This window comes from Syngnathus floridae, chromosome 10, assembly GCF_059516105.1.
Source record: "Syngnathus floridae isolate MCC-2025c chromosome 10, RoL_Sflo_1.0, whole genome shotgun sequence".
In the NCBI taxonomy this organism is placed as follows: domain Eukaryota; kingdom Metazoa; phylum Chordata; class Actinopteri; order Syngnathiformes; family Syngnathidae; genus Syngnathus; species Syngnathus floridae.
In genome coordinates this window covers 9,643,876-9,656,257 of record NC_142422.1, presented here as the reverse complement: position 1 = coordinate 9,656,257, position 12,382 = coordinate 9,643,876, and the positions used below count along the sequence as shown (strand labels likewise).

General features: G+C 38.9%; 1 protein-coding gene across 1 annotated transcript; it reads left to right on the top strand.

The window, feature by feature from the left end:
* Positions 1–8,728: 8,728 nt before the first annotated feature.
* On the top strand, positions 8,729–11,979 carry LOC148392300 (uncharacterized). Its single transcript, XM_088387112.1, has 7 exons — positions 8,729–8,888; positions 8,964–9,032; positions 9,103–9,204; positions 10,856–11,023; positions 11,138–11,206; positions 11,640–11,708; positions 11,785–11,979. The coding sequence occupies exons 1-7, from the start codon at positions 8,799–8,801 to the stop codon at positions 11,887–11,889; spliced, it is 672 nt and encodes a 223-aa protein (XP_088243238.1). The 5' UTR covers positions 8,729–8,798; the 3' UTR covers positions 11,890–11,979.
* The last annotated feature ends 403 nt before the right edge of the window (positions 11,980–12,382 follow it).

Below are 12,382 nucleotides of genomic sequence, written 5' to 3'. Positions count from 1 at the left end.
GCCAAAGAGGTCTAAAGGTCACAGCAATTAAAAAGTCAAGCACAACTTATGTGCCAAAGGTCTAAATCCAAGCAGGGGGGGAAATTAAAAGACGCGCCATCCATCTATCTATCTATCTATCTATCTATCTATCTATCTATCTATCTATCTATCTATCTATCTATCTATCTATCTATCTATCTATCTATCTATCTATCTATCTATCTATCTATCTATCTATCTATCTATCTATCTATCTATCTATCTATCTATCTATCTATCTATCTATCTATCTATCTATCTATCTATCTATCTATCTATCTATCTATCTATCTATCTATCTATCTATCTATCTATCTATCTATCTATCTATCTATCTATCATTGTGCGCTTTTTACTCATTTCCTGAGTATCTCTGGGGTTTTGACCCTGCTTTTTATAATCCAATTACAAAAAAAAGTATTTATAATGTGGCCACAGACTGAGCTACACTGTGCCGAACCTGCACTTCTGAAGACAGCAATTGCAAAAGCTGAAAACAATTACTTGACCAACACTGCTCTCCAGTGGAAACATGTCGTCGTCACGCAAAAGAGTTTACAAACAGTTTAAGAGCAAGTATTTGATTCAGAAGGTAACGCACATTAAGTTCCCGTGTAAAGGCAAGAAATACATTTTTATGGTGTTAGAAAGCATCAATCATAGAATCATAGATAGCATTGCAATAAAGTAATGATGCAACTCTGGAAGGCCATTGGTTGGCTATTATATTCAATCTATAGGATACACATTGGCATTGCATTAATAATAAATGGAAAGAGTGAAAACCTTTTGGAACTGAATGCATCATGGAAGACATCGGAAGTGCCAAATGTATGATGTGAGACTTTATCGAGTGGTTATTATCAATTATAAGTGGCTCAATCATTAGATTATTACAAACCACCAATCCACAGACGCACAGGCATGCGGCATTTTCAAGATGCACACCCACACGCAAAATCAAATCCATGAAAAACCCAATGCAGTTTACCCATAGGAGTCGCCTCTCACCATAAACCGCATTTATTCAGCCTACCTCTCTATTAATGGTGCAGACACAGTACACCGCATGCCAGTTTACCTCGCTCCATGAACCACAGGCCGCAGCAGTAGACGAAGAAACAGATGTGTACCAGCTGCTTGGATGCAAGCCCTGCACTGCTACTGTATTGCACCACTCACACATGCTTAAACACAATCGCATGCACGTTGTTTAACTTGAATATGTGTGTAATCTTTAAAACATGTAGTAGGAAGAACAGATGCTGTATGAAAGACAGTAAGGTTAGATCTTGGGCTGACCAATTTTTAAAAATAATCAAATTGCAAAATATATGGGTATTTCAAGATCCTGTTTTCAACAACCATAAACAATAAATTCATCTGTATTGTAATAATCATCCATCCATCCGTCCGTCCTTCCGTCTGTCTGTCCTTCCGTCCGTGCAAATAAAAACATAATTTTTTAAAATGTCTGTTTTTGAAACACTTTGAACATGACTGGTCCATTCCATTACAACACTAAACAGGATACAGTATTCATTTGTTTGTATTGTATATCCATATATGAGTGCATTACTTGTATTCTCTTTTCTGATTTCTACCTCCTCCTGTGTCACTGCTGTTTAAGAGACAAAATCATAGTTTCAATAGGCTGCCCAGATTAAAATAAGGTAAATAATGGAAAAACCCTATGAGACAAAGACTACTTATCAAATGTACAATATAACAAAGAGATTTGCTTCAAGGAATATATGGATGCTCTGTGGAGCATAGCGGGAAACTAAGCAATCAAGTATCAATTTAAAAATCTATCACTCAAGACACAAAGTAAAATTCACACAAGCACACACAGCAATGTGCAAAATACTAACTTCATTATATTTGTTGTTTAGCAATTCGACAGACAATTACAATGCACAGTGGACCTCGAGTCCTCCTGTGAAGCATGACTGGCAACAATCAGGGAGCGCCATCGCAGATAGCAGGCTACGTTCTGATTTATGAAGGATGTCTAATGGTGTAATTATGATACTGAAAGGGAAGTATATTCCATTGATGCCCTATAAACTCAACAAAAATGAACACATTCTTGTCATCATAGCTTCACCATGCTGTTTTGGACCTCTCAGTCAACGAACAGTGAATGTATTTCCCGCCTCCACAAGAGAGTGCTGCTGTTGCATTTTAGAATTGAGCAAGCTTCTGTACCAAAAGGGTGGAAGAAAAAGCAACTTCACATCCTTATCATCATATCTCCAGAATGCTGTGATGGTTCAGTAACAGTGAGTGCAGATATACCTCATATTGTTTCAATTACCATTGATGTGAGCCATGCTTCAGGGAAATGCTTAAAATACTTAGGTTTGATCTTGTGGGCTCTTGTGAAACAGAAAATGAATGGGTGATTAACAATAATGATGATAATCACGGTGACATAATTTTTTTTTTATAACCACAGGTTGTTTCACCACGTGAGACGACATCATGGCCTTGAAAGGAAACTTCAGTGGTGTTGATTAATTCTGCATGTGGATCATATTGGATGAGACATGTGTCAGTCTATTTAGGTGCTGCTGTTGTCAATTTGAATCGATGCTGGAAATCTACATGTGTACAGTATGTATGTGGAGTATTTGGACTCTTTGAAGTGCAGTGTGTGAAACGACGTAATTAAAGTCGGCGCTACAGCAAAGGTGGTAATTGAGATCATAAACACTCGCTGTTTCATTTAACCCCTCTAATCAGGAATTTAAGTTTATTCAGAGCAGTGATTCATCACAAAATAGCTGCCTCAAATCTTGTTCTTACACTGCCACTAAGTTATGATGGTAGCAATAGAGAGGAGATTGTCTAGACTAGCAATACAGTTTTTAGGGAACAAGCACTTTGTATTGAATCATCTATGAACCGTTTCATGGCACCCTGCAAGTCTACGCCGATGATTTGACATAAGCAAACAAATGTGTGTTGATTCCGGGGCTTTTTCCACTGTTTGTGAGTTCAAATGTCAACAACGCGACAACTCGCACGCCGAGCTGCGCAAACTATGGGGACTGAAGATCGTTAAGAAACAGGAAACACAACAGATATACGATTCCGGCTGAGAGCCGCCGTCCGAGATATCAATACGTAAGGCCTTGACTATGTTGAAGAAGTCCCGCGATGGTCTCTTTGTAAAAGGCCCAATTATAAAATGAAACATGTGGCATGCATCATAGATGCATGTCTGATGGTTGTAACATATGTATGGGAATATTTATCCAGCTAATGAGCATTAAATCAAAATGTTAAGCAGCCAGTCATTAGAGCCCATCACAGCAGTGTATTACTGCCTCTGTCATAACTTTGTTGTTGGCCTCTCGTGTCATCATTGCATCAAACCAAGGGAGTTTGCCAACTTGGGCAACTCCCCAGCGAGGTTAGCGATAGCTTGGATGATTCTGAGAAAACAAGGATGGATTTACCGGTCCAAAAAGTGCAAAAACCCACCCTGGGTTCTTCTGCTGCCAAGGGTACCTTTATACAGAAATGTATCTAAAAAGTATTGTGTACTAAAAATGTTAATTGTTTTGAGTTGTTATGAAGTGTATAAAAATATTCCAAATGTATTTCTTATCAATTGTATTCTAAAGATTATGTTTACAGTATTTTTTAATTCATACAAACAAAACAAATTAGAAGTTGTTTCGCTGTCAGCTATTTTTTCACTGTTTTGTGTTTTAAGATTTTGCCTTTCAGTACTGTTATTGTGGCATTTCCTGCTGGTATAGTATCAAAGTACAAATTTTGGTAATATGCCTTATTTGGTATTACTGAACCCTTAGTCATATACTTATGGCATCATTAATGGGATATCTTGCAACTAACAGTTTCTCAGTTAATTTCATTTCATTCATTGTGATCATTCTTGTGTCTTGTTTATGTGTCTCATCTAAAATATAGGGACTGTTTTTGTTTAATTTCTCAGTTCTCAACTTCTTTAGTCCCCACCTACTTATTTTTATTATTTGGCTTCACATTCCAAAACTCTCAGAACTAAAAACAACAATATTAAATTTTATCCCAAACAGTTTGGTGTGTGGTGTTGCTGTGATTACAGCGCTGTGAAAAGGATGTAAATCATTTTAATGTTCATCATATGTTCTTTATTGAACCATTAGCAATGTCTTTAATAAGTTACCCATTCCTTTTCTTTAAAAGTCAAAGGGTACAAAGCTTGACAGTAAAGATGAATTCCAAATAACGGGTTGCCATTTTACGTAGGCTATACAAGCTTATGTCTTCTTGGAAATATATGCATTATTGAAGAAAAAGAAGAACACACAGCTTGCATAATGGGTACATCTTACCCATCACAGTTGCAGACACAGCAAACACACAGTGGAGTGGCGGACACTCCACTCCGTGTTTGCTGCCCAGCTCCAGATTTTCTTTTTTTCTCTTAATGCTTAAGAAACAGTGTCTTGCTCAAGAGCGCCATAGCAGTGTGTCCTGTGGATGTTGCTACAACAGGCTGGCATGTTCTTTATTATGTCCACATTATTCTACTGGTTGGCGGCTTGAACCCGAACTCTCACTGTGACATGCATCGATCTTAAGCTCTTGGCCAAGGCTGTCCGTTTAATGTTCTCTCTAAATTCTAACCACCATGAACATAACTACATGTGATAACCTCCAAGTACATAGGAATTTTACTATTTTGACAACATTTGGTTGAAATTTGGAGACTGTATCGTCTTCAACTTTTGAGAACAAAGTTGTCCAAATGGAAAATTTAAAGACTGGACTGTTCACATGAATTTTCTTTCGAACATTGTCATTAGAATTTAATGGACCCTCAACTGCAAATCCGAAAACTGGGTTCTTTGGAATGAATGAGAAAGAGGAAAACAACTATACAATGTGTTCACCAGCCGCCATACATAGTTCCTATGCTAAGATTTAAGATTGACATATTTTGTTTCCTGACTTTAAAAATAAATCCCAGTTCAGTTTCTTCTGGATATGTCTGTATAAAGATATAAGGTTTAGATTTTTATCAGCGAGGAAAGCAAAACACACTTTGATTCGAACATCAACGCTGAGTTGTTTAGGTCAAGTGTGAAGTTGTAGATGTATGTTTTAAACATGCCACCATCAGCCTAGTCTACAGTAGATTGTCAGACGTCACAAAGCCTAAAATATTTAAGTGGCTAAACCCTGCATACGCTTTCACTGCTTTGACAGTTGGTGACTGAAAGTGTTGGAATAAATATTTAGCCTACACCCTGGCTGCTGAGATTAAGATCTGTTTAACATTCTTTTCTGACCCATTCAAAAGCAATTTCTCCCTTCAGTGATTCCAGTTCAACCCCACTTTAAAATCGTTTGACTTAGCCATTTCCACAATACAGTAGAAGGAGCATTAATTTATTAGAATTCTTTGACGAAGAGGCCTGGAGGAAGCTCACCCTGTCAGTGTTCCCATTTGCCATTCCGATTCCAAATGCAGTATGACATGTTTGACAAAGTGAACGAAGGGAATAACACCGGTTGTCAGGTAGAAAAGAGCCAGGCTAAAAGGCCACAGCAATCAGGAACATTTGGTCCGGCGTTAGGCATGACTTCAATAAACTACCTCCAGTCCCACTTTTAAAAGCATTAGTCTTGGGTAAATTAAAAAGTAGAGTGCAATTAAAAGAAATCACTGTGTAAATGTTAGCATGTGGAAGTTGTTCTTTTTCCTTTCCCCCTTTTTTCCCTCCTCCATGCCGAACAAAGAATGCCCCAGAGGCAGAGTGGCGCAGCTGCCGAATATTACGGCATCCATGTGTTTTAAATAAGACCCCATTATAATCCAAATCATAAAAAAGGCAGTGGCTTCCTTAAACGGATCCTTCAAAAAACATTTAAATTCAACTTAACCAATATTGGACTAAAGCGTTTGTGATTCATTGTTAAATAATAAATTAAAGACCCTAAATTAAAGACTAGAATCTCTGCAAATTTATGTTTTTAAGCATTTGTTGTAAAACAGACTTAAATGTTACAATGTCTCAGAACACATTTGTTGACTTTTGACAACATTACAAAATTTGGGAAATACTGCTGCTGCGTAAAATGAAATGTGCTTCCAAAAGATATTGATTGATCATCTGGAGGGTGCTTTGCGGGAAGGTAAGGTGCCCCGTCCAAGCAGCTTAACCTTAAAACAGTATTTGTTTTAGTCACATCACGATGATATGAGATTGAAGTGTAAGCCAATAGTTCAGTGGCCTTGTAGATAAGCTCTGGGCTCAATAAATGAGCATATTGGCTGGATGTGTTGTGAAGTATTTTCCCACAGTTCTTCTCTTCCAAATGTGGTCACCAGATTAACTCTTAACAGCTAGTCCCAAGGGAAGAAACATGACATTTAACATGAAATGATCTGTCATGCAAAATTCAAACAAACATGAGGGAATAAACAGCTGATTTACAGCACTCGCAAACAACCTGTAGTTTTCAAAGAAGCTCTCAAGTGCACTTCAAGTTAAGTCATTTTCAAAGAAACCAGAAGACCAAATTGCAGATTCATTTTGTGGGACGTACTGATCCGCCGCAGTCTACACTCAACCCTTTAGTTAAAAGTCACTGAGGGTGTCGCCTCACACCAGGACAGATGAGTTTCCATGGGAGGAATGAGGATGTCTGGCCAAATCCACTTTTCCACCTTATTAAAATGGATATTTCCAAGTTGTCAGAGGGTGAAGTCTGGGTTTTGCAGACTCTCGCTGACAGTAGGCTTCCTTTCGCCACTGGTTCTGTATCTCCTGTGGCTCTCTCTCTTCCACTGTGCGGTATAGCGGGTTCCCTATTGGTCCCAAGCCAGCAGAGTTCTGGCAAAACGTACAGTTTTCGCTTAGCAGCAAACACTAATTTACTCTGACTCCACACTCTTTTGAGTCGGCAGGGCAATTCCCAAATTCCATTTGACAAAATATATAATTTGTCCCCCCATCGTGTAAATGCTTGTTCATGGTAAAAAAACTGGGTGTAAAACTGCCTGGCGAGATCAACAGTGATCTTGTGTGCATCACTCTAACCACCAGTCTGGAATAAAGAGTGGGCATTGGGAATTTCAGTCGACCAAAGCTTCAATTTAGTTTCCCAAAAAATTTGATTAAATAATATTACAATATACCTGTGGTATGGGCACCACAGCAGTATATGTGTAACCAATATAGACACAGATGATTCTAGGTAAGTAGTTAATTGATGATTTTTATTATTATTATTATTATTATACAAAATATAACACTTTTATTTTTCATTAATTTAAACTAAAACCAATGTCATCCAGAAATGGCACAATACTTAGTATGTACAAGACAAGTACCCTAAAATCATTCATAGAGTTTTGGCCCCAGATATTTATTCAGCAAGGATTCTGGACACAAACAACATTGGAAATTGGGTCGCAGCAGTTGCTGATGAATTTGGCTTGACTCACACAGTTAAGCTTTTGCTAATACACAAGGATGCTCAGCCCATTCTGCCTCTAAACTAGGCAAAGCACCAGGAGACAGAGGCCAAGGTGCAACGGAGACCCTAGTAACTGCCAGTGACTAAGAAACCTGCAAAGGCACACCTGCAAGGGCTCTAGGGGGTCATGCCTCAAGAAATGCCAGGAACCCCCACCACCACACAATCAACACTGCATGCATTAAGTCTGAGAGTGTAGATATCTCTCATAGGGGGGCCATAGCAGATTACTGGATGGCAGAGTCTCCTGAACAAACACCATCACCAGTAACGTACTGCATAAACAAGTGTTTATGTGTGCCCGCCTAAACATGTGTGCATGAATTGGTGAGACAAACAAAGTTCTCATGTGGCGATTCCGTCCTTTTTGTGATATGAAAGGGGGATTTGATTGTTGAATTTCAATAAAAACACATACATACATTCCCATCTTGGTATAATTTGAATAATACACCATCATAAAATCTTTAAAAATATTGTCATAATAATAGTTATAAATTCATCAATTTTCATCAGTGAGTCCGCATAAGTTATCCAGTCTATTATTGGTCCAATAACCATAGATTATCTGTCATGCATTTATGAAGGGAAATGCACCTCAATTGTTACGTCTATCCATCCGGCTTCTATCACACATATCCTTACAAGGGTTGGAGGTGTACAAAAAGCCTATCCCAAATGACTAAGAGGCGAGAGGCAGGCTACACCCTGAAATGGTTGACAGCCAAGTGCAGGTCACATCTTGAGAAACAAACAGTCACTCTGTTATTGATATCTTTGAAAAATAATCGACTTTTATTTTTCTTTAAAACAGTCAGAATCTAGAGTAGCTGGAGAAAGTCCACCAAGCGTGAAGAGAACATAGACAATGTCCTGAATCAAAGGCCCAACCTATGTAGGAACTGATGTGCTAGTAAGTGCTGGTCCACCATACCACCTTTCTGGTAATGTATATATAATGATAAAACACAACATTTTTTGACTACTGCACTCATGGGAGCTAGCCAGTCGAGAGGCAGTTAATACTGGATTCACATTTGTGCCATAGGTAGCAGAGAAACCTGAAAAATCCCCTCTTTTGTTCCAATCACCAGTTGACGAGGGAGGCATAGTCCATTCCAGAAGCAGGTAAATTCTGTCAGACATGATGAAAGAGTGTCCTTGATTGAAAACTATATATACGCAGTTCTTGCTATTTTTGACAGTATTATCTCAACAGAGCCAAAGAAACAGAACACAATCGACAAACACCACACACTCTCTGGAAGACGATGAAGACCTTCAATTTGTCTGTTGCAGTGATCATCATGCTTGCTTTCCTTCTGATTCAGGAGGGTTGCACCTTCTCTACTGATAATGGGGTAACCATATCTTATACAGGCTATACATTTCTTTTTTAATGTGACATTGTTTCATCCTGGAAATATAATTCATAGGATCCTGACCAGCATACAGCGGACGCAAGCACAAGAACTGCTGTTGAGATACTGGCAGACCAATTGAAGGTATGAGCTTTCAATTCATCGATACTTTTTAAATCAAAAATAGTTCTCAAGATTTGTGTTGTTCAAACAGGAGCCAGACAGCAACAGGCAGAAACGCCACAGTGGACCTTGCCGCTTTTGCTGTAATTGCTGTGGTCGTATGAATTTCTGTGGCCTCTGCTGCGAATGGAGATTCTAGGAATCATCTGCATTGTTACAGCAATCAAAAACTACCAGCATTTGGTGGAGTTGTGCATGCTGATATGCTCAGTGATGTGCCCCTTAGGACAAAAAAATGTGTCTTTCCTCAATAAAAGACAATTTAAACAGTTAATGTGTTGTTTGAGTGGATAATTTAATGCACTAATAACATACATTCATTTCTTGAACATCTCATTAGGAAAATCTCAGATGTGGCTGGAAGAACAGACATCTGTCAGCTCAATAACATTTCATAATGTTAATTGATTGGAACAAGATGTCCATTTCAACTGTATTCATAAATCACTTTAAAACATTCATGACTACATACCAACTACTGCACATGAATTAAAAATCAGACATATGAGAATGACAGTTGAAGCAATAAATCAATAACATAAAGACAGCAAATAAAAAAAGAAAACACTAAACCAATGCCGTAAATACATGCCATGAGCCATTCTGAGTCAAAAGCAAGAGAATAAAACATGTGTTGTTGGACAAGTTTTAAAAATGGACAGTCAAATATTTTTTGCTAGGTCATTCCAAAGACAGGCACTGGACACTTGATTACCATTAGCACAGACAAAAAAAAATAAAAATAAACTTAAGGTAGTTGAAGTGAGCTTCAGACCTATTTGGTTTACATAACCCTAACCCAAACCTGGGCAAATTACGGCCCGTGGGCCACATCCGGCCCTTTGAGCGTCCCTGTCCGGCCTGCATGTGGCCAATCGTAATTAAAAAAATAATAATAAAAATAGTGTTGTGCATACAATACAGCTGTTTCGCTTTTAGGGCCTAACCCATCCCCTTTCGCCCTCGAACCCAAGTGACCTCACATCCATCCATAGAGCAGGTGTTGCACCAGACACTTATGAAGCAAGGATTCTGCTCCTGACGACACGAGTACTAAAAATTGAGTCACAGTGGTTGCTGATGATCCGGCATCAGATCAGACAGTCAACTTTTCTGCCATTGCAGAAAGGAGCTCAGCCCGTTCCGCCTCCAAGCTAGGCAAAGCCCCAGGGCACTAAAACCAAGGTGCTACTGAAACCCCAATACAGAGGAACTGCCAGAGACCATAAAAAAACCACCCCATCTGACGCAGCCAAGCACTCAGGCACATGCTGCGTGCGTAGGCTCCAGGAACTGCAATGCACATATAGACAAACAATTATTCACATCCTTGGACAACTGACATACCAAAACCAATAGGCATTTTTTTTTGTGTGTGTGTGTGTGTGTGTGTGTGGGGGGGGGGGGGGGGGTGGGGGGGGGGGATAAAGGCAGAAATGAGACTACCTGGACAAAATCTAACAAGTGAGTAGAAATGCTAGACAAGAGACCTGGAGCCCAGAATCTAAGACCCAACATAAGCGCTTTGAGGTTGATATGCTAAGCGCTGGTCCACCATGCCACCTTAATGTAATATAGTATGAATTTAAAGTGCAACACATATGCAGCACTTTTTGATCACATGACACTCATGGGACCTAGCCAATTGGGTAAGCAGTTAAAACTGGATTCACATTTGTGCAACACAGCAACCTGAAAAATTCCCTCTCTTGTTCCAGTTACAAAGTCCACTCCACTGGTAAATATTACCAGCTATGATGAAAAAGTGACATTGGTAAGTATAAATAAAGCAGTCTTTGGTACTTTTGACAAGAGTTACTCTACAGACTGAAGAGACGGAACACAAACAACAAACTCCACATCTAAGGACAAAAATGAAGGTCTTCAGTGTGATCATCATGCTTGCTTTCCTTTTTACTCAGGAGGGTTGTACCTTCTCTACTAATAATGAGGTAAGAATATTAAATAAATACATTTCTTTTTTCTGCTTTCTTTGTTATTCTTCTTTCTTTGTTAGATGCAACTCTTTTTCAGTCATCCTTTCACATTGTAAATTCAAATCACAGGATGCTAACCAGCATTTGATGAACGCAAGAGCTGAAGCAGCTGCCAAGATCCACGTGGACCAACGGAAGGTATAATGCAGTATTTTGAATCAGCATGCAGAATGTATGATAATTCAAAACAGTGCAAAAAATGAAACACTTTTATAGAATGATGGGGTTGTGGGTGTATCACCTCATATTCTACACAACAGGTGGTATGCTTAGGTTGTGCATAAAAGGGTTAAAAATGTTTTGTTCCAAACAGCAGTGAGGTGGAAATGCAAAGTCCATTGTAAAAACAGAGCGAGCCTGCCAAATGATTAGGAAACACTAAATATAGATGCCAATATTCGTTGCACGCACTACACAAGATCAACTCCAGAGAACTGAGCCAGTGAACATTTGAGACATTAAAATGTGGTGCTTACTTCACATTTACAAACATGCAAGCTCAAAAAAGAATTAATCATTTCAGTTAGCCGTTTTGATGATTATTTTTAACAAATCTGCATTTTACAAACAGGAAGAGGATGTGGTAAGAGCGAGAGGTGAAGTTTTGGAAAGATTTGAGATGCAATCAGATGAACCAAAGGTAGGTCAACATACAGGTGAAAGATGAAATGAGTGATGTTGAACCACCATGCTCATTTTAGTTGTTTTGCACACAGATGGATTATGGTGCCAGACCTGTCCGCAATGCGAGAGAATGCCGCTGGTGCTGTGACTGCTGTGGTAAAGAGCCTACATGGTGTGGACTCTGCTGTGACTTCTGATTCCTGGAATCTTCTGTCATCAACCTGTGTGCATCCTTCGTTACACTGATATTAACATTTCTGAAATACATTGTCATACATAAAATCAAATCTGACTGACATAGTAGTTTTTTCAAGTGATTAGTGCACAAAAGAAGCTCTCACAATGCCCAGTGTGCTTTAGGTCTTACTATACAAAATAGAATATTCATTGGTCTAATTACAAATGGATGGGGTTTTTTTTGTATTGCAAGTGTTGAAGTTCCTTGTGTTAGTCCATATTTCACCCTAGTGTTGCACCTCATGTAAAATGGACGAGGTCACAAACACAATCTTAACACGTGGCCACTATTTGTACAGAGAAACAATATCATACAGGGTTTGGAGGAGATAATCAAAACATGAGGCTACTGGCGGGCCTAGATGTTGTTTCTGAAAGGCCAAATTACTGGATAATCACGGGAAATATTTCATACGGTGGCTTTAGTAGCAATTAGCCTGTCACACATGTGGT